This window comes from Apteryx rowi, unplaced genomic scaffold (genome assembly GCF_003343035.1).
Source record: "Apteryx rowi isolate R43461 unplaced genomic scaffold, aptRow1 scaffold_316, whole genome shotgun sequence".
NCBI classification, from domain to species: domain Eukaryota; kingdom Metazoa; phylum Chordata; class Aves; order Apterygiformes; family Apterygidae; genus Apteryx; species Apteryx rowi.
In genome coordinates this window covers 1,057,705-1,080,146 of record NW_020449597.1, presented here as the reverse complement: position 1 = coordinate 1,080,146, position 22,442 = coordinate 1,057,705, and the positions used below count along the sequence as shown (strand labels likewise).

At 43.8% G+C, this 22,442-nt stretch overlaps 1 protein-coding gene across 2 annotated transcripts; it reads right to left on the bottom strand.

The window, feature by feature from the left end:
* Positions 1-307: 307 nt before the first annotated feature.
* On the bottom strand, positions 308-22,229 carry DIAPH1 (diaphanous related formin 1). Of its 2 annotated transcripts, none has more exons than XM_026070647.1 (17): positions 22,064-22,229; positions 21,304-21,459; positions 20,222-20,323; positions 15,428-15,558; positions 15,136-15,222; positions 13,557-13,620; positions 12,616-12,755; positions 12,334-12,442; positions 11,999-12,109; positions 11,339-11,457; positions 9,271-9,387; positions 7,728-7,843; positions 7,052-7,116; positions 6,154-6,333; positions 2,859-3,731; positions 696-810; positions 308-354 (listed from the first exon to the last, which is right to left on the bottom strand). In XM_026070647.1, the coding sequence occupies exons 1-17, from the start codon at positions 22,073-22,075 to the stop codon at positions 338-340; spliced, it is 2,514 nt and encodes an 837-aa protein (XP_025926432.1). In that variant the 5' UTR covers positions 22,076-22,229; the 3' UTR covers positions 308-337. The 2 variants fall into 2 exon arrangements, with proteins under 2 accessions (XP_025926432.1, XP_025926431.1); XM_026070646.1 differs by lacking the exon at positions 22,064-22,229 and adding an exon at positions 21,880-22,033.
* Between the last annotated feature and the right edge of the window lie 213 nt (positions 22,230-22,442).

Here is a 22,442-nt window from a genome sequence, read left to right as displayed (position 1 = left end):
AGAGGAGCTGGGTGCCTGGTGAACAAGATTTGCACATCCTGTTCTCAACCACTTCAAAGTAAAGGAACAGAGAGGAAGAAGGCAGCTGGAGCTGATGCAGTAACCTGACAACACAGCTGAAACTCTGTCCTCTTGAGAGGTAAAGCAATCCTTAGAGTCCATTCCTATTACTAGTACAGGCATAGAGACCAAGCTAGCACATTCCTGCTGAGACATCCTTCTCTAGGCCTACTCACCACTGCCTGAGTGTCTCTCACTGGGAGGTGGCAACTCCCATTCCCACTGAATTGCATTTCAGAGACTAGATTTTCCTAAACCATCTCAGATACTACAGATACTACTCACCCTTGGAGGCTACAGGTGATGTGAGATGAATCCAAGGAGAAGAACGCAGAGATGTACGGTGGATGCGGGGGGGGGAGAAAAAGAAAAAGAAGTTAGTTCATCTGAAGACATTTGATTGTAAGCTTTCTTCCCACTCTCCTCCAAACTTGTGGTGTTCTGAATCCACAAAGTCACCATGCAGAAAATTCTTTCTCAAGGTGCTGAACTACTCAGAGATACTCTGACATCCATTTTCCCTCCCTCAACAGGATAGGCATACCTAGCTCCTGTAAATTCCCTCTGCAGGCAGCCAGCAACCCTTTCAGCACTACCCTGATCCTTCTTACAATGACGCTGAGCTTGGCACTCACACTTCGTTTGGGCAGAAAAGGTGAGTGTCAGCTTGGCAAATAGCTCGTCATTCTCAAACCGATCTTCTTTTGCTTTTGTCCAGAAACAATCCTGAGAGAGCTCTTCAGCCATGATCTGCAAGAAACACAAAGCGTGAACCCCAGAAGCCTTTAAAACAGTACTCCTTCCCCTCAGTTTTGTTTGTCCCAGCTCACAGCTTCAGCATCATTCAGATGGTCCTTCTCATCTCCATTCTATTTTCATTAGCACCCAAGGTCTGTGGCATGCTTCAGCCCTCCACCCCTTTCTTTTCCATGAAAACTCTCAGAGATTTCATTTTTACACCAATGCCTCCAAATCTACCTTTGCCTCTCTCTATCTCTTCAAGTTAAGGGGCAAGAGACAGGTTTGGCTATAAACAAATCATAGCTAAGTCTGAATTCACTTTTCTTCCAAAGACAGGCATCCTCTTCTCACTTATATAATCAGCTCTTCTCAGCTGATAGCTCTGACAACAGCCACATTTTTACCATGTTTCTCCGTAAGCTTTTTATGAACCACCTTCCCTTTCTAAACTTCTAACTAAAATTCTTCACAGCAGCTATCTACCTACTTAAATGTGTCTCTTTGGTTTAAAACAAACAAAAAAAACCACACGACAAAAAAAACCTTCCTAACCACTGTCTTCTCATTATCTTCACAAACGCTCTGAGCATACATTTTCCTTCTTTTTAAAGACTAATTTAGAGCTGGAAACAATCACCATTAATAATCTGACTCTTCTTTTTCATGTGCCATCCTCTTTCACCATCCCCTCAGACTTTCTTGACACCTTCCATCCAGACTTCATTTTCATTGCAAATCACTCCTGCCCAATACCTTCCACAAAGAATTAACATCGTGTTAATGAACACATGAGTTTAGAGTAGATATGTGGACTGGGTGTTTCTTCCCTCCCTCACACTCATCTCAGTTGTTTGGCGTCTTAAGTCGATGACTGTTAAAAGCTTGGAGGAACCACCTCCTTTTGAATGTGGAACCTGGAATTTGGAGACAGAACCAGACCAGAAGCAGTTCTGACAACTCTGTTACCACTTTTTGAAAAACTTGCTCCTGACAGTATTTACAACTGCCTTGAAGGCTAGCACAGTAACAGCACAACAATAAAACCAGAAGTACTTCACTCACAATGTAGAAATGCTGAACACATTGACTACTGACAAGTTTGTTGCTGACAGACTGATGGAATAACTTTCGTATGGGTCTAATGCACCATGGCAAATAGCACTCCAAGTATCGCAGCTCTGTCAGTTTACCCTGCTTGGCCTTCAGCAAGCTCGTTTGGTGTCAGGCTGTTGAGCAGTAGTATCGTCCACACGACTGCAGTTCTGAGACAGAAGAATCTGAATTCAAACCACTAAGCAAAGGATCAGCCTAATAAGCAAACAGGCCATTACCTGGAGTATCTTTGTGACAACAAGCTGTGTGCACGCAGATACATATGTGTTAGGCTAAAAGCTATTTCTCCACCAGGAACTCTGTTGCCAGCAGAGTCCTTGTGAGCCTATTGCTGCCTGATTGCCAAAGCCGCTAGGATAGCAATTCTGTTCACATCCACATTCATTAGCTGCATCCCAGTTAAAAGGAAGAAAGAGCAGGGGGGAAATGTAATTTAAATGACAAAAGCAGTCCGTACTTTATCAAGCAGGGTAATTATCTGCTGCTTGCATATTTCAAAAAGGTTGTGATTATTAAATTGTTACCATGGAGCTGCCTTCAAATCACTTTCTACAAGGCAGAGGGCAGAAAATATTCAATGAACGCCAGTGAAATTAAATGAAATTAAGCAGAGAGTCCATTAATCCACGGCTGCAGACTAACTAGGAAACAGTCTGTTCCTTTGCATCGCAGGCTGTGGGAAGGGACACCATCATGCTGCAAAGAGAGCCTGACCCAGTGGTGGGACCCTTCAGCCACCAAGCACTTCTAGTCCCTGTGTACTCTGCTCTCTCTGCACACAAAGATGAGATCACCTCTGTCCTCAGAGTACGGAAAACAGTGTCATGAAACCACTCAATAAGGACAACATGATATGATGCGGTGATACGTGACACAGGGAAAAAGGAGCTTGTTTGGGTGAAAGAACAGGGTGTAGGAAGGCCTAAAAAAAATGTAGATCTTACCTTGGACCAATTTGGCCTCCGCAGCTGTACATCTGGTTTATAAGCCTTCTTTGGAGCTAATCCATACGGAAGAACTGGAGCTGCAGGCACCCCCCAGCCGCCAAAGCCAGGGGGAAGAGGAGGAGGGGCACCCATTCCTGGTGGGGGTGGGGGTATCCCAGGACCACCTGGAGGAGGAGGTGGGGGAGGGATGCCCCCACCAATGCCTGGAAGTGGAGGGGGCGGTGGGATGCCTCCACCAAAGTCTGGAAGTGGAGGGGGCGGTGGGATGCCCCCAGAAGCAGCGCCTGGGAGTGGAGGGGGTGGTGGGATGCCTCCACCAAAGTCTGGAAGTGGAGGGGGTGGTGGGATGCCCCCAGAAGCAGCGCCTGGGAGTGGAGGGGGCGGTGGGATGCCTCCACAAAAGCCTGGAAGTGGAGGGGGCAGTGGGATGCCCCCAGAAGCAGAGCCTGGGAGTGGAGGGGGCGGTGGGATGCCCCCAGAAGCAGAGCCTGGGAGTGGAGGGGGCGGCGGGATGCCCCCAGAAGCAGCGCCCAGGAGCGGAGGGGGCGGCGGGATGCCCCCAGAAACCGCACCTGGGAGCGGAGGGGGCGGTGGGATGCCCCCAGAAGCAGCGCCCGGGAGTGGAGGGGGCGGTGGGATGCCCCCAGAAACTGTGCCCGGGAGCGGAGGGGCCGGGGGAGGCATTGGGGCCACCCCAGTCGCATCAGGTAGTGGAGGGGGTGGTGGGATGCTGCCAGAAACAGTGCCTGGGAGTGAAGGTGGCAGCTGGAGGTTCCCTGTATGGTCCAGAGCTGAAGGAAGAAGCAAGGAAGAGGAGAATGAAGCCATTTCTCTCTTGGTGTCTTCAAGCTCTTTTTCCAACTTAGCAATCTAAAGAAAAAGTAGAAACAACATGCCATTGCCAGTCACGCAGAGCAAACAGGGTACCATGCTTAAGCATTTCCCAAATGATTGGGTCTATCTCAAAGCCCTATTCTTCCCCTCACAAGACGCTACCAAATTCCATTGTCAATGAAAAGCTAGAGCATACAGCAGCATAATAGATCATCTTTTATCTTCTCCATATGAACACTTAGAGATGGGGACTTTGAGTCCTCCTTCCATGAGCTGCTACAGGAAAGGACACGTTCCCACAGCACTGTGGCCTCAGAAGCAATCCAGCTAGCCAGCTACAGCAGGAGGCATAATACTGAGGTAGAGTCAAGAAAAAAAAAAAGTCAGTGGTTGAAACAGGCCTCAGAGACAAAGTCTGTTGTGATTTATTAGGTTGATTTCAATTGTTAGGAAGCTGATGAACACATAAGATACCCCAGCAATTCACGTCCATGAATATCAACGAGGGTGCTAGAGACAGTGTAGATCATATAAAGAAATTCTGATTCTGTGTTTGCACCATCTGCCAATTCTACCATCAGTAAGTTTAAAAAGGGAAGAAAGACTATTTCAGTGTCAATAAAAAGGGTTACAGACAAGACTCAGTAACTGTACTGAGGTCCTGATTTACAAACTGGAGAGCGCCATATCAGAAATCAAAATTATTAAAGTCAGTACAAAAGCTGTGCTACATTTGTAGACAAATGAATAAGAAAGTCTTCTCAAACTGTGTTTTAATTAGATGAGACCTTGGGGAGGAAAGAATTTCCAAGGGGCATTTCTCCCCAAGGTGAACGAGCCCTGCTTTGCTCCAAAGAAACTGCCTTCAGGAATATTCAGGTCACCCAGAGTCCATGCACTGGTGATGGTGTGTCCAACCACCAGCACCTTGCAAGTCCTTGCTGTGGGATGTCAGAGAACTTGACAGGCCTTCTCTTGTGTTGCATGACCCCTTCTCACCATCTCCCCCTCCTGTTCTCACTCAGCTTTTGACCCAATTCTGGCATCAGACAGTACAAGCCAGATGAATTGCAGCCTCTTGACCATAGTAACCAACCTCAGAAGTTGCTTCCACAGCTCGGCTCACTCCTGCCTGATGGCAGGAGGCAGGTGCAGGAACAGCAGCTACCACAACCAACCTGTCTATCTCAAGCAGCTCAACAAGTACAGGAAAAGCTTAATGTTTCTCTCCCTTAGCTGCCTGTTTGCTTCCTAATCTTGTCAATGGTAAACAGCCAGAGTGATAAGATTCAATAATAGAGAGGTTTTTCTTCCTCTCTTCCATAAGAAGAGGTACTTACAAAAGTATGTTGTCTGAAAAGGATTTCAAAAGAACTTCGATTTCAAGACTGTTTTGTATAAACAACTGCAAATGGCTTTATCTTGCTCTATATTCTTTTTGTCTTGGGTAAACAAGTCAATACATTAAAAAAAAAAAAAGGTGTGCGTTTTCTATTCTATCACACAAGGGACTCAGCAGGCAGAAATGTCTGCATTAAGATTCAAAAATGTATTTAATTGTTCAATCTTGGCTCTCCAGAGAGCAAAACCAAGTATACACAGACTGCCTGGGCTTCAGACAAAGCACAGCCACTGTGGTGCCATAATAGGAGACTGCTTGAATTGGGGACACAAGCTCACACAGGGCATCCCGAACAAAAACAGACTGCAAAATTGCAAAATTTCTGCTTTCTCCTACTCACAGAGGCGCTGAGAGCATGGCTCTTTTAGGAGCAAGTCTCCCACACTTTGATGATGCAAAAAAGCACCTCTGAGAATATGCTTAGCAACTTTTGTGAGGAGTCTACATGTCTATGGAAAAGCAAAGACACTCCAGGGTCAGTCCCACATAAGCCATGTCACTTCTATAGGGATCTGGATGACATTAAGCTGGCAGAACTGTGCAAGTGGAATGCTGGGCAATGTGCAGGGAAAAGGAATCAAGGCAGATGATTCTATTCAAGCTAGATTTACGATTCAGATGTCTATCTGGAGCATAACAAAACACCTATCTGGAGCAGAAGAATAGGGAGAAAACCAACTCAAGGAATGCCTACTCAAAAAGAGACCTTTGGGCCAGGCCCAAAGTAGTAATCTGTGGACTGACTCTGCTTGCCTCGGATCTGTAACCACTGTAAGGAGAAAAGGTAAGTAGTGAGCAGTTATGAGAAGCATCAGTACAGATCAAGTCTCTTCATCTTTCTCCTGCCTCTACCTGTTTAAGCAAAGGTGGCTCAGAATGTCTCCTGAGGGCACTCCCCAAATAATCTCTAGCCACTGGGGTCTCTCACCATTATTTCTCCTTCTTCTAATGTCACCTCGACCCAGAGGCAAACAGAACTCTTCAAGGAAGACTTCATCCCCGAGCTGCTGTAACCCATGCCCAACTCATCCGCCCATGTCTCAGCCTGAGATTTACCTCCTCATTCAGATGGGAGACTTTGCTTTCTAGCTCCTGCTTCTCTACAGCGATTTGCTGTTTCTCCTCATCCAGTATCTGCTTCTCACCACATACATCAAGGAGTTTCTGCTCAAAGTCACTTTCCATCTTTTTCATTTCCACTTGCAGCTCTTGCCGTGCAGTTAGCTCCGAGTCCAGCTGCAGAGACAACGAACATATGGGTTGAGCAAGGATGTGCAATGAGTGGTAACAGTGTGTGTGGGGGGGAGAGGGACAGAGGGGAGGCTTCCCTTCTTTTTCTAAAAACCTCTCAAAACTTAGATAACATTTCTCTCATGCAGTACTCCAGTCACACAACCAGAGATGAAGATTCATGCCTCTGCCTAATCCAAGAGGCAAAAAACTTCCAGTCTTTGATCTCCAGTCTGGTAGTGACAGACCCCAAGCCTCCAAGCAGAACATATTCACACTGAAGTACATGCAGAGACACCTTTCTTGCTGGGAAGAATTCATTACAGTTTTGGCACAGTCTAAAGGCAGCTGCTTGCATCGTAGTGACAGGAACTGAACTTTTCAATTATATCCCATCACAGCTTCAATTATTAAAAATGTATTAGATATGAACAGACAGAAACCACAGGTGACTATCAGATCAGCAGCAAGTCCAAGAGGCGTGGGAGCCCCATGCCCCACAGCACAGCTCAAACATTTTCCCTCACTGTAACAGCTACAAAATTTAAATTAAGATGTAAACATATGCTCTTCTGCTGTCAGAAAGGTCAAGCACAATGTGTACAGTGGAATTAATTAGGGGAAAGTGACTGGCAGCACTGCTAGTCCAGTGTCAGGTGTAACKGGCTTTATTCTGATCCCTGCCAACGTATCTTCTACCCAGGCCACACCATGAGCCAAAAACCTTTTTCTCCAGTTCCACTGCTTTGGCCTCGCTTTTCTCCACCTTGGTTTGATCAATCAAGTTATCTAAAAATAAAAGGAAAGGAAATACGGTTAAGAAGAAACACCACCATTGTAAACAAACTCCCCTTTTCCTTCTCCAGCACCTCACATAAGCCTTACAGTGCCCCTTCTGATTCCCCACACCATTCGTTTCAGGGTTGAGCTCTGCCCTTGCTGGAGAAACCCTGTCTCCCCATTACCATGTCATCGCTACAGAACCTCTACCCGAGGATGGACATGCCTTTCTTTTTACTACAACACATAAAATAATTGGTTTCTTCTGGAAGTTGCTCTCACCAAAAAGTGTATCATATCATTGGCAGTACCCCCTGCCCAAACTCAGCAGCATTCTGGATTTGATATTAGTGGAATAGCTGTGTGACCTGTGTGATGGAAGACATGCCCAAATGAAGTAGCAAGGGACAGCCTAGATCCCTGTCCCAAGGATTTGGAGGGGGAAGGGGGAGAACTAACAGCAGAACACAGCTCAGTTAGAAGACAAAATACAGAGAGAAGCAGGAAGATCTGGTAGAGAAAAGCTCAAATGAATACAGGGATTCAGTAATAGAGCTTGTTCTAGAGCATAATTTAATAGCTCTGTTGAAGCTAGCCCAATTATCAGCTAAAGGACTTACCTATTAACCCCTCAATGTTTATGTCAAGATGCCTGCACTTAAAGTCAGGATCGGCACCATTCTTGTACAGGATTATCTGGGAGACACATTCATCAATCAGCTTATAATACTGAGGTCTGCATTAGGAGAAGACAAGACAACAAAACATTAATATCATTTCACAAAATAGATCGTATGCAAGCAATCCAAATAAGGAAATGCCTCACAACACCGTGTTGTTGAGTTTTTATAAACACGCCCAGTCATAACTCCTCAAGATTTCTGAGAACAGCCACATGGGCGATGAAAACGTGGAAAGGCTTCTACATGCAGGACAAACAAGCTTTCTCGAATAAAGAGACAGTGAAGGGGGGAAACGACAGATTTATAAAATGATAAAAGTTGCATGGGTAGGAAAGGATGGATAGGATTCTGTTGTTCACTGCTTACTCAAACAAGACTGGAGGTCATCAGGCTATATCAGGAGTCAGGTGCAAAACAAGAGGAGATCGCTCTTTACAGAAGGGGCAGATATGAAACTCTTTGCTTTGGATCTTACAAATGCCCAGGGTTTTTACAGCTTCAAGAGGTGACCAAATTTATGGAAAACAAGTTCACTCGGGGTTATTAAGTACTTGTGATTCAAACTCTCCAACCAGCATGTGGTTGGAGGCTAGGAGAGTACTCTTGGGAAGTGCTATATATGCTTCCCCCTTTCTTACATGCTTCCCTGGGCACCAGCTCCTGGTCACCATCACAGACAGGATACTAGGCTAGATATTTGGGCAGACCAAGAGATCAGATAGATGGTCTGATCCCTTATGTTACTTTTTTTTAAATAGCAAGTTTGCTTTTTAGGTGATGTGCAGTCTGTTATGTCCCAGAATCGGCACTACAAGCAACAAAGCATCAAGACAAGCTTCCCACCGGTACACTAGATGAACTGTGAGTACACTCCATACTATTCAACCTTCAGCTTTTTGCCTAGCACCTTCACTGCCACTGGCTGTTAGCACTTTTACCTCTAAACCATTTTTTTTTTTTTATCCCAAGACCCTGCAGTACTAGGTTCCTTCTCTGTTCATACAAGTAACAACTGGCTAACCCCTCCTGCTGGTAGCAAGCTTTACTTCCTTCTAGCAGGAACAATTTCTCCTGAATTAATTCAGGAAACAACTTCCAGAGGGCTTCACAGTCACTAGTGACCTAATGAAGGCAGCAATTATTTTAGTTATTCTTCCAACAAATTCTTTCATCTTTATGAGGTTTTTTTTGTTATTTGCTTTATTTTATTCTCTTCCATCTAATGGTTTTTCTCTTTAAGTTAGGCATAGTATTTTTCCTCTTCTGAAATTCAAGTTCTGTTAAAACTGAGAGCATAAATTATAAATATATAAAAAAACGACAACAGTATCTGACTAATGCAAGTTGTGAACTCTACAACCACTCCCAAGGAGGCATACAAATAAACTACATTTAGAGGAATTYATCCACACGAAAACTTGCTAGATTATATCCTTGGCATTCATCTCGTAACAGTCCAGGGTAAAATTTCCTTCCTCACCTGGCTTCATAATCATTGCGGATAAGTAAAAGATGCTGCAAGATGGAGAGGAAAAACGGTTCTGCTTTGGAATCCTTCACCGTGTTGAGAAGAATCTGGAATACTTCATTGAAATCAGTGAAGAATGGATTAAGGAAAAAGTGGGTTTCCGGGAAGATATTTAGGCGATCTGCCTCCTCTCTCACCCCTCTCTTGGGCAAAGAAGCTTTTCTGGGCACTACTCTTACGAAGAGCTATTTACACTTCCCTCATAAGAAGTTTTGCTGGAGAGATTAGTGAAAGACACACACACAACCCTTTTCACACCTCTCTTCTTTAAGTGGGTTTCTACCCTCCACAATAATAGAAGTTGCTAGCAGGTCACTCTCACAGGACAGTAAGAGGTCCATCTCCTTGTGTACCACCCAGTTTCACATGGTAATCTCCCTTTGGGTCTTTTGCATAATACTCCTATTTTCTCTTTCCCCTGAAAATTTAGTCTTACAATTCTCCCTCACAGCTGCAAAGAACAAAGTCATTTTAACAGAAAAAGGAAATAAAAGTTTGCTGTGGAGACCAGAGAATTTAAGAATTTTCTCTTTCCTACTATTTGTAGACAAAGGCACGTGAAGAAACATGACAATTTTTTAAATTTAGTGGTTTTTTTTTTTTTTAAGAACAACTTTACATAAGGACAGCAGTAAACTGGCTGCAGTATCACAGCCAAGCAACACTAGACGTGCACACTTTCATCAAAATACTTTGACGGAGGCCACCCTTAACTCTTGAACTGCAGGTCAAATAAAGCAGCACAGACCTGCAGGCAATCAGACTTTCTCCCAGATGCCTTTTCCTTAAAGTCTCTCACTTCCCTGTAAAACAAAACAACCCCCCCCCCCCCAAATTCCCATTCTACTTTCTGATGGGACAATTTAGTGACTCAGTGGATGCTAACAGAACTGATCTTAGAAGTGGAAAGTGCATAGGCCACTTCTGGGTGTGCATGTGTGAAAAGGTTTCAATTTAAGTCTCTTGACCACAATGAGTGCTCAGTAACCAGCATGGCAACAGTAAGCTCTTTAGTCATTTCCTTATGCTTGCCCATCTCTTCCCAAAGCCAGGTCTGAATCACCAGCTGCCTACACAGCTTTCCAGGTCCCCATATACTAATCAAGATAAGAGCGTCCTAGGATTTTGTCAGTACCATTCCAAGGATAGCATGTATCTTATGGAATTGATGACTAGTTATCTGGTCACCCTCTTAACCAGACTAAATCTATGCCCTAAACTGCAAGCTGCAGCAGCAAGGTTTGGGTGCTGCAATAGACTTACATCTCTCTATACAGGGGGAAGGATCCAACAGCGAGACTGCTGCTCTCCCTAGATTTAAGCACCAAAATGGACTGATGAAAATACTCTAAAATTATATTCCTGCAAAGCAGCAGTTGTTTCATATGCCCTCTGGTGGCCATCTCCAAAAGCTCACTATATGTTGCACAGACACGTATCCTGTATTATGCACTGCCCAGAAGGCAAACTATAGCTTGCAGAAAAGGCCAAACCTAAACACAGATGCACCAAACAAGCTGTGGTCCACAGACTGTCAAATCACTGGGGCCAGTTCTGCCTCCTGTTGCGCACAGGCTCCAAGCACTCAGCTGCAGACCAACCTCTCTTCTAGTGTGCACTACTAGCCAGATTCCTTTATTCTTTAGACAGCGAGTCAGAAATCCCACAATGCAAAACTTTCCTGAAGCTCTAATAGCAATGGCAGTTCGATGTCAGCAAATTATCTGGGTTCACCTGCTTCCTGACTTGGGCTGGGTGGGTGGGTTTGAAAAACCCCAAAACCTAATCAGCACATATCCACCACTCCACACAGAAAGGGCTGTATGGAGATTTCTTTCTGAACTCGCACGCAACCCCCTGCCTGCCTGGTAGCATAAAGCATTTGGATATATGCACATTTTCCAGCCTGGTAGAGATTGCAGCTCTATTCATATTTCCACCTAGATGTGAGCTTAGAAACCTCCTATGAACGTTAGCTTCCYCAACCTCATCCTCAGCCCGTAAAACAGCAAAAGGATATTCCATTTCAATGCGAACGTCATCCAGACGGCTCCTGAGGTCTTCAGAGTCTTCCTCACCATGTTCTTCAAATATACTCAGCTGCACTTTCAGCTCTTCATTCTCCAGCACACGCAGCTCCTGCCAATGACATAAGCATACTCAGAAGCATCCAGTGAAAACTGATGGTCTTACAATAGTAAAAAAGCATCCCCCGAGTCATGTGCTAATACCTCTGAAGTGCATATTTAGAAGATGGCAGTGGTTCAGAGGTTAAAGTGAAGCTCAAAATAACATGGTCTGGACCAGGTTTATTGATAATATTCCCAAAGGTTTGAAAAAGATCCCAGGAAAAGTGCATAATCACACAGCTGAGGCCAGCAGATACCCAAAGGAATGGACTCCCAAGGGAGAACAAACTGCCTATTCGCAGGAAGATATCATTATCACGGGTTTACAAGAAAAAGCACTACCACTATTAAACAAACAAACAAAAATCTATGCTCAGAGCCAAATGTCCCTTCAAGGGCAGGCAGCTAGAAAGCCACTGAAAGGGCTGCAATACAGCATGTTTCATTACATCAGCTTTGCTTTGTGTCTGCTAGAAACATAGCATTTCTGAGTGTTTTTAATGGGGCCATCATATTCAAGGGGAGAAACAGGAAAGATGGTTGCTCCTTACCTTAAGAATATGTTGCAATCCAGAACGCATCAGTTCACTACGAATGTGAACTCTGAAGTCAAGCTCATCGGCAGGGCTGATCATAGCATTGATCAGCTGCATACAGGCCACCTAAAGAAAAAAAAAGTGTGTGAGAAAACTTCTGAGCAAGGACTGGAACTCAGTGCTTCAGAACTTCAAAGGAGCCAGAAGACCACGCAAAAAGCTGCAGTAGAAAAAAAAAAGTCAAGCCAAAAAGGTATTTCATCCATCCCAAACTCATCTTGCTACAAGCTCTCCAGCTGCTGTGTTAGATTCAAAGCGCAGCACCCACCAAATCTTAGGGAATTAGGTACCTTCAGTGCCACCGAGGTGCCACTCTTTAGGCCATCCAGCAGAGGTTTGAATCGTTCCACCTCATCCATTTCTGCTCTCTCAGTCAGTGCCTCCAGAACTCGCTCATACCTGTGATAAGAGAGAATCAGCAGCTACCTCACAGGCCAGGACAGGAGCGTGCATGTGCACAGCAATTGTAAAATGAAGAGAAGAGGGAGAGTCAGAAGGAAGACTCCACAAAGATGCAAGTAACAGTCAAAAGCTCAAGAGCAGCAAAAGGCAGGATATCTACTACCACGTACATGCCTTCAGGCTGAGGCAGGATACAGAGGGCAGACAGAAGCTTCACAGCATCTATCATCATGGAAGGGACTTTTGGGTCAACAGCTCTCACAAGCAGTAGGATCCCCTCCTCCGTATCCAGCATTGTTTTGATTCCAAACTAAGGAGAAAAGAAAATTGGAATTAATGTCAGAGACTGAACCAGCCCTATAGAGGAGTGAAGTGGGAACGCTTCATGATTCAGAATGCTATGATGAATGAAAATAAAACACTTGCTCCAAAAGTTTGTCCAAACGTGTTATCCTTGTTTCTGACAGGTGACAGAGGAATGAAAAGAAAGGGAGTGATACACCTCAAAGCACACACTGCCAGCAAGAGAAAAGCTGTCAGTGGAACTTTAGATTCCAGGAGCTGCAGAAGGAATATGTGGACTTGGGAGGAAACAAAGACTCTTAGTTTACTCGAGGAGAGTGGGGAAGAACATGTACAGGGAGAAGGAAGTACCCTAGCACAATCATAAGGGAAAACAGGTGTCCACTGCACAGGAGTAAGACAAAAAGATGCAGAGGAAGACAAGGGACAAGGAAGAAGAAATACTGGTGTGTGTCAAGCCCTCACAGACAGACAGAGGGATATAATCAGAGATGAGCAGAACAAGCCAGGAAAGAGGGCGCAGCAGTTGGAGTTCCACAGGCCTGAACAAATAGATGCAAAGTATTTTGGACATCCCAGGTTAAGTATAGGATTGAGGCAATGGTACCAGAAAACACAGTAGGGGGAAAAAAACAAAACAAGCAATGTGATGACAGCAACAATTTACTAAAGAGGGAGAAACTTCCACTACCATTTTCAGTGTCCGTTTTAGGGAATGTAGGCAATGGCCCTGAGATAACAGGACAGGACAGAAGGAGGAAGCTGTGGCTGTGCGCAGTTACCTTTGGACACTGGGCAGGGCACTCACCTTGTTATTCATAAAGGCCTTCAGACATCGGATGATCTCATGTCTGCTCCGTGTGTCATATGAACTGCGAGGAAGAGAAAACAGCCAGCTGACAAACACAGACTTATGGAACAAGACACATCCCCCTGCTCTCCGCCAGAGCTCTCAGATATGGCTAGCATGAGGCCTTTACCACCCACTATTACACTGGGAGTCCACCTTAATTGGACCTTATCTTCAAAAGGCAGTAGAAAAGGCTGTTTATGCAGGAAACCACCAGACTGAGTGCTGATATATCCAATATTCACAGTGCCATCTATTGCCTCCCCCTACTCTCAAGAATCCCTCAGCTCAATCCCAAACACCACTCTCACACATATACGTGTCTCCATCTCCATCCCAGAACAGATATTTCTTAAGTCCCCAAACAAACCACTGCCTCATTTTCACATGACCAACCTTCCCTCATGCTCTTCCCTTTTCCCTCCCTCTCTGGCCTTTCCACACTGAAATGATATTTCTTCCCCTCCTCAATAACCAAGCTGCATGCAATATAAATGCACAATAATAACCCTGCATATCAAAAAACGTATGTGTTCAGTGAAGAGACTTCCTCGATTTAACCACAGTGCTGTGGTGTGTGCCCCTGACGTAGTCCTCATCAATTTTCCTTAGACAAGGGGACAAGGATGGTCATCTTGACAAAGAGAGATCACATGGAGTGGATATGGGTTATGATCAGACTGTGGAAAAGCACAGGTCTGAACTCAATTCTCCAGGCACTATATTTCTTGGCCTGATCCCAAGAGTAACCAGTTCTGAGGAGTCATGTGATAAACTATAAGTACGGTATGTTGGTCAGTTATTGCAGTATTTTCTGTATGATTATACTCATTAAATTCAAACTCAGCAATACACAGACAGGAAGATGAAAAATACTTGAAATAATTCTGTATTTGTCAAGAGGTGGCCAAGGAACAATGCCAATTGCACTGCATTTGATTTCACCTCTGACTGAAATCACAAAAACAACATTAATCAGCATGAAAGAAGGCCCACATGCATACACAGAAGAACTGTGGGAGCATACAGGAGAACATGCTCTCCTGAGAGATGCAATAACTGATTCAGAGAAGCTGAGGGGCGAAGAACATGGGTACCTGCTTGGAGGTCTGGAGTAGCTTGGTCAGCCTCAGCTTTAAGATAGAATCGAGTTCAGACCTGTACTTTTCCATGGTCTGATCATAACCCATAACCCACCTACGAATTTGTTTCCTACAGTTCCCCCTCTCCCCCCTCCGTATCTAAAATAAGCCACACTTTGGTCTAAGGTGCCTACCTGATCACCATACAACATGGGATAAACCCTACAGAGAAAGAAGAGCATATGCTCCATCTTTAACAGAGGTGTAGAGCAAGTGTTGGGGGGAACAAACAGGCACTACAGTCCTTGCACTTGCTCTGTAAGAGACGGACTCAGAGCCTCACATTTGTGGGGCTGTGCCAGGAGAGCCAGGAAGAGCCCAGAGCATCAACTAGCCTTGTGACTTTCTGGAAATTTTTACACTCGGAAATAATTCCCATGCAATCAGCTCCTCACCCTGGTGCTTCCTCTTTTTCCTCATGGAGCCCTTTCAAAATATCCAGCAGGCAGGTGAGGCCTTCAGCACCAAAGTTCTGCACCCAGCTGTGAAGAACATAAAAATTAATAGGCACACATAACCCCCCCCCCCAAAAAAAAAGAAAACAAATAAAAGTACGAGCAGTCTGGCACTACCCACACCCTTTCTCACTCAGTCACAGTACAGCTCTCAATCTGAAAGCACCCAGCCTTTCCATTTGTAACTCCAGTTTTGTCTAGGGTTCCACCCAACCTGCCTTCCCAACTTTACCTGACCGGGTTGTTGTTCAATGACACTCGCAAAGACTCCAGACAGTTGAGCAGCTGTGCATCCCTGAGATTTAATTTCAGTTCCTGGATATACATCATGGCTGACTTTGAGCTCTCCTTCTGGTTCATGCCCTGCACAGGGAAGAAAGAAAGCAAGCTCATTAAGTCAGCTAACTGCAGCTGGAGCACCAAGGCACAGGAACAAAGTTTTAAGCAGAAATTTTAATGGGCATTGTATATAAAACAGACAACTTGCACATGTTTCAACCAGTAAATGTTCTGAGGTTTGTAAGGCAGGCAGTGCTCCAAGAGTTTCCTTACAGGAGCTATGTGTGGATTTATACATGGATCTGCTCTCTCTTTTATTTATCCATGGTCTGTCGTTGTTTTACAGGAAGTTCTCTTTTGCCTTCCATGTGGCTATATTGATATCACACCGTTCAACACTTACAGTAAGGATCTACTAGTTTGAAGCTGAAGTACAACTCTGTCAAAAGACCCATTCTCCTCTTCCTACACTTTATGTTTAACCATATGAGGCGCTTAAACTGCATATGGCAAGGATTACATTGTTCTTGTTGCTAGAAAAGGGCTAGCATTTCACTGTATTTTCAAAGAAACTGATCTTATATTCTGCCAAGAAGCTGTGAATTTGGCCAATGTACACCTTCTGGTAGAAAGTCTAAAGTCAAGGGATTTCCCTAAAATCTTTACCTTGAACTAACGTGGCTACAAGTCCTGAAATATCACATATGCCCAAATCATTCAAGCTTTATACGTCCTTTAAGGCTCTTTTCTTTACACAGGTTTCTGTTCATAATAACAAAGGACATGTCAACATTTCTCTGGCAAGAGAAGAAATTAGTACTTGTCCATCTTTATATTCTTGCAATAAGTTTCTAACCAGAAGGTCCTGAACTACTGATGCACTGAGCCCAATTTCACACCCAAGGAAAGGGTGCATGTTCTGGAACAGTCAAAGAGAAAATCGTCTGCCTACCCCAGATAATATCTAGCACAAGTGGCTACTTAATAGGACTCAAAAGCTACAACTAACACCCATAATTCAAGAGTCAAATTTAAAGACAAACTCCCAGACAAACCCTCACTTTTAGGCAATAACTGAAAATCTCCCCTATTCCAAACACTATCACCCAAGTCCCTGGCAGGTAGACCTATTCTCCTTCATGAACATGTAGCAATCGTAGCCTTTGCTTAGAAGGAAGGAAAGCTGGCATATTAGTATATCATTGCTAACGATGCTCATAGCATTTTCTGAAGTCACTTAACAGATCGACAGTCACTATTTTCAACCTGACCTATTGTTAGAAGCTCACAACATCAATATCTGCACTTTCACAGCAAGCGTGCATATGTACACACAGGCATGCATATATATGTGTGTGTGTGTGTATATATATATATATATATATATATATATATGAATGACAGTCCAAAGCCATATATCTGGGCTTATAGGTACTGTGAATTATTCATTGCAGGTAGAAATGGGCTTTTCGAAAGCCAGAAAACTCTGATGCTATTGGCTCAGCGTGGAGATCAAGAAAGTTTCCTCATGGGCTTCTTAAGCAGAAGTCCAAGGACAGGATTCCATTTCGTCTGTGCGTGAAGTGCGTGAACTTACTTGGTCACTTCAGGCAATGACAATTAATTCCACAGCTGAAACACAAACTCTTCTCTGCCAACTCCTGACAAACTTTACTGTACTGCACCCTCTCAAGAGGGCCAGGTGCCCAATGATTTAATGCATCATACCCCAATTTTATAATTGTCTTCACACTGGCACATGATAGGAGGCTCTATTCAGGAAAAAAAAAAACAGCAATGAAAAAGAACAGAGAGACCTGGTAACATGAGAGTTACCTGGAGAGAGGTGAGGGAATACTGCCAGAACAGGAACTTGCACAGAGGACCCAAGTAAAACTGAAGAACCAGCTCAGCAAGATTCGGCCATCCCCAAGAACAGCAAGAGGCCCTTGTGTGAAAGGGCTCAGAAAGGGCAGGATTCACATAGTGGGAGCCTACAGATAGTGTGCTCACAGTGCTCTTCCCTTCTGAGGTAGTGAGCACTGGGAGAAGATATATGGGAGTTTTGTAAATAGAGTCTGAAGGGATCCAAAAAGGTGACCACGAACCTTTCCACAATCCTGGAATAAGGACATGAACTAGAAGACTGCTCACTTGGGCTTTTCTCATGCTGTAGATACTATTAACTAGAAGCAGCCCCCAGATTCCTCCAGAACGCCTTCGGACCTTGTTATTGATGTAGATGCTGGGGCCAGCTGTAGCTGTTTGTGTTGGGTTTAGAAAAGATGTATTAAATAGCATTGCCAATATGCTGAGATAGCTGGAATGTGCCATATCAAGCAATTTTTTTTTCATACTCCTTTGCTCCACAAAGGAAACAAGGTCTAGAATCAGCTTTGCCATTTAAGCTGCTGTTTCCTCCCTATAGGGTTCTAATTGGAGAGTTAACTGATGACAGTGCATTTGCTCAAGCTTAGCCCAGGACAATCAGCAATGTGACCCAGGGAGAAGGCAGCATGCTACTGACACCCAAAAAACCTACCTGCAGTCATTTTAAAGAGTTGGGAAGTCAGGAGCCAAGTCTTCACAGAAATAATACACAATCAAGAGGCTGTCAGTACTCCTTAAGTCATGGATTTGAGTCTGGTATTTTTAGACAACCCTCTTCCTGCCTACTGCACAATGTGATATAATCATACTTCCAAAATTTACTGTTCTGCTACACGTAATATTTTGCTCCAATAATAATGCAAAGAGCTCTTCCTTTTACAGGAGCACATACCTGCACGTCCTACTTCCTAACCCTCACCTTACCCAGTCTTGGCAGCATCTACCCTGATACCTGCCTAAGTTCAAAGCTCTGACTGGATCAGCTTTGCACTATGGAAAACAGTCACTAATTTCACGTGTGTCACCTCCTGCCACTAATGGAAGTTAGAAACTCTCTCACAGATGGAGGTGGGCAGAAAATAAGACTGCATAAAACCTGGCCACTGACCAGAACCTTTCTTACTGTGGGCCCTGCTTCTCTTCTGTACGGACATTAAAGTGGAGGAGTCAAAACTCATATGCTGGATCTTCAATTTCCCAGTCCCACCTTCAGGAACTAGGGTTCCAGAAGTCAGCTGGCTTGGTTTAAATGCTTATGCCACAAAAAGACAGAGGTGGGAAGAAAAAAGTGCATTTTCTTAATGAACAGAGCATCACATTGAAATTGGGAATCTTGGTACCTTCCAGAAATCTTCTGGAGAAGAAAAATGATGGGATCTCAAGACAGCAAGTCAATACCGAGAACTACAGGAGAGATGAGGTGTGGATGGCATCACCTTATGTTAAAAAGCAAATGCCCACAGGTGATGGGGTGACAGAAGCAGCAAGAGTAGGAGAAAAAGCACTTGCAGGAACCAAGATTAAACCAAGGGCAGCAAACGTCTGCCAGACCCAAGAGTAGAGAAAAAGGGCTTTAGGAGCTGGCACCCATTAAGACAGTGTAGAGGAAGAGAGGTGAGGTAGGAGGGAGTAATGAGTGGAAAACAGATAAAGATAAGTGGAGAGGGGCAAGAAAGCAGGTTTTTCACCCAGTAGCATATAAACATTTAGCTCTTGAATGCAATGTCTCAGTACAGACTACTCAGACTGTCAGGAAAAAAAAAACACCACCGCATCAAGTGAATTTCAGAGAGAATACGCCTACATAGTTCAAGTCTCAAACCTCAGAAGTTACTTGGAAATTTCACCAGAAGTCTTGCTTTAAGATATCTTTCCCTCCCTCCTCCATCTAAAATGATCTCTGGCCAAAGTTTTGAAAGGATCTGGAAGCAGTCAGGGCTCAATTCAGGCTTATAGCATAAGATGTTTAAGATGTTTACATGCAAACTGCAGATGACCTCACCCCAACATAAAACATGAAAATGTGGGCCTGTCAATGTGTGTGTTTTTTTCTTCTTCTTCTTTTTTTTTTTTTAAATAAGCACTACTTCTTATGTAAAAATTTTTACATTTTCCAAAATTTGAGTTTCAAGAAATAAAACTTGAAGAGCCTAAATTAAGTGAATTTGCTTCCTCTCACCTTTGCCAAGGCGGGTGGTGGTGGGAAATCAAAAGAACAAAATGCAATGTTTCAACTTTTGAAATAGCTGTACTCTTTTTTTAGAAAAGCTGTACTCTCCAATCTCTTCAGTATTTAACAGTAGGGTCATCCCACAAAACTGTTTTATTTTTCAGAACCAGTTCTCCACTAGTTTTTTCTCTTGCAAAGAAACTTTTAACATATCGAGAAATATCAATACAAAATTCATAATGCATCAAAGTTTTCTTATTATTAAGAACTATGTTTTGAAAAAAAGGAGTAATTGCAGGAACTTTTAAAAAGTTGTCTTAAAAGAAAAGATGCCATTACTAGCTACAGAATACTTTGGTTCCCTCTGTTCCAGTAAATCCAGCTATAGTAGTTGGCCAAATGATGAAAACCACATGACAACTGAATCTTTATTACAATTTAATATTGGCTTAATTACTGCATGACCAACCACTTCCCCGAAAACTTCCTCCAAGGACAACTAAATAAATAATTGTGGAGTTACATCCTAGAGACACTAAGATTTTACGCTGTCTATATACATTTCTTTTGACTTATTCAAGGGGACCATGTTTTATGTCTTGTTTTAAGTTAAGAAACTTCTGAAATTTTTATTTAGCGGCTCCTCCTGATGACTCCAACACAGCATTGAGGGAGGGAAATACTCACAGCTTTAGATGTGTGCAGATACTGGGACACCATCTCCCTCTTGATCATAATGTCCTTCTCCCTCAGAGGCTGCTGTTTCTCCTCGTTTAAGTTCATATCCAACTATTGAAGAAAAACATGCAAGTTTTCAAATGCCCTTACTCTTGGAGCAGCATTCAGCAAGCAAAGCATCATTTATCATTTAGAACACAGTCTATTACCGAACTGTGGCAGAAGTCTTTCACTTTTGCCAAGGCAAAACGAGTATGCACGTCAGCAGCAAAGAGAGTCTGCGCTTCCCTTCTAATCTTTCCCAGAAAAGGTGACATTGCGATAGAAGGACAAAAGCCACCTTCACCTACTTCCCCAAAGTGGGTATCGGTGCTCAGAGGAGAGCAAAGATTACCTCCTTTCAGTAGGACACCTGACCTTCCAGAAAGGCAAAGGACAGCCCCCAAGTCCTACGGGATTCTAGATGAATAGGAAGCTCTTAACTTGTGACTGAAGATGCTCTATGTTGAGAGGTTAACTTCAGCAGTTATTAAATTGAGGTCTGCAAAGCTGCTCCTGGCTCAGTTATAAGGTAACCATTAAGAAGCAAAGCTACTGCTATATGGTGCTCACACAAACCCCAGTCCCTCACAAGGCCCAGCAGGCAGTGTCACATCATCTGGGGTCTTTAATGGTAAAATATGACTACCTTTAAGCTTATCTGATATTCATTTTATTTTAGTCTCAGCAAAGAGAAGGCTAAAACTCACTAGGAGAGAAACTAGAGATGCAGCTCTAATCAAAACTTGCTTTCAGCCTCTTGAGGCAAGTTTACTTTTCTCAAGTGCAGACTGAAGGGTCTAGCCTGGAGAACCAGAAAGGAAAAGTGTCCACAACAAGCCACCTGAACAGCTYATTCTGATCTGAGAAACAGCTGCCAAATAATAAGAGCAGACTCTCTTCAAAGAGGAGGTATATGAAAGCAGGACAGGGGAAGCAGGCCAATGGAAGACTTCAGAAATCATTTCCATTCCTGTGCTTGCTAAAGAGAAGTTGCCACAGAAAGCAGGTAATAGTAATACAAGGAGAGAGAAAACATGACATTAGCTTACCAGCATCTGCTCAAAGAGTGCCAGCACATCTTCATCCGGTATTTCCTGGAGTGTCTGTCCTGAAACAGACACATCCACATAGGCAGAAGAATTCCTATGAGCCGCATTGGGCTTTTCCTTTTCCTTCCTTGTCCTCATGCTAGTGAATCGCTCCAACTGGTGTGAAAAACAAAGCAAAAAATCACTCATGGCCTACGTGCTATCCCAAAAGTTACACCAGGCATCCCACCTGCACTCCTACAGTTGATTAACCCAGACATACACAGCAGTGGAGAAAGCTGAACTCGACAGTTCAAGAGTCCTCAGCCTGTACACTAAATACATCAAATGGATATTAGTAAGGAAGCTTTTGAAATTTTAGATTAGTATCTCCTTTGGAAAGGGCCAGCCAGATCCAAACACTTTTATAGTGCTAAACTTCTGATTCATGCTAGTGTTAAGACTGCCAGTTAAGTAGACACTTAGAAGAACATAGAGATAGAAGGGCGCGTTACAGCCTATACCCAAGAAGCAAAACTAGAGAACCCCTGCCCCAAAAAACCCCCTAAATCCCAAATGCCTTTCAGAGGGACTAACCGGCATGCAACAGTTGAGCACCATCTTGGGCAGAATTCCCTTAAGAGTAAAGCACTAGAATAGAACCGTCATGAGCAAATAGACACTGCGTATGACGTGTCATCAGCTGCCGGGGAAACAGCCAGCGCAAAGCGGTTACAATAAACAGAAGCAAACACATGCAGAAAAAAACCACCATCCTTACTTCATCTGCCATGAGCCGCTTCAAAGTCTGTGAGACAAGGGAAGGAGAAAGGGGAAAAACAAATCAGTGACACAAAATGTTTCAGACACAAAAGAGGACAAGTGGGGGGAAGGAAGTATGCAGCGATCATCCAGATTTTCCTTTTCTTTTAGTCTGAACAAAAGTCAGAAATGCTGAGTTTCTACATCCTGTATGCTATATCTGGTGCCAGTTCCTCCGACATAAACATTTCGGAGCACCAGGGCAGTTCACAGCAATTACAGTGATGGATTAAGTACCTCTTCCCTCTCTCCTCAGGGCAGGAAGTTCTGTCCCACACTGAAACTCTGTTTAATGTCATATATTGACAAGCTCCGGAAAAAGCAGACAATCCTACCAT

What these genes read in the sequence shown, in the direction of transcription:
- DIAPH1 (XM_026070646.1), bottom strand. Translation starts at nt 21,903, where the DNA reads ATGGTGCTCAACTGTTGCATGCCG. An exon ending in GAAAAAGAGGAAGCACCAGG is followed by an intron (nt 13,621 to 15,135) that starts GTGAGGAGCTGA and finishes TCTTCCTCGCAG; the next exon opens with TTCATATGACACACGGAGCA. An exon ending in CTGCCTCAGCCTGAAGGCAT is followed by an intron (nt 12,443 to 12,615) that starts GTACGTGGTAGT and finishes CTCTTATCACAG; the next exon opens with GTATGAGCGAGTTCTGGAGG.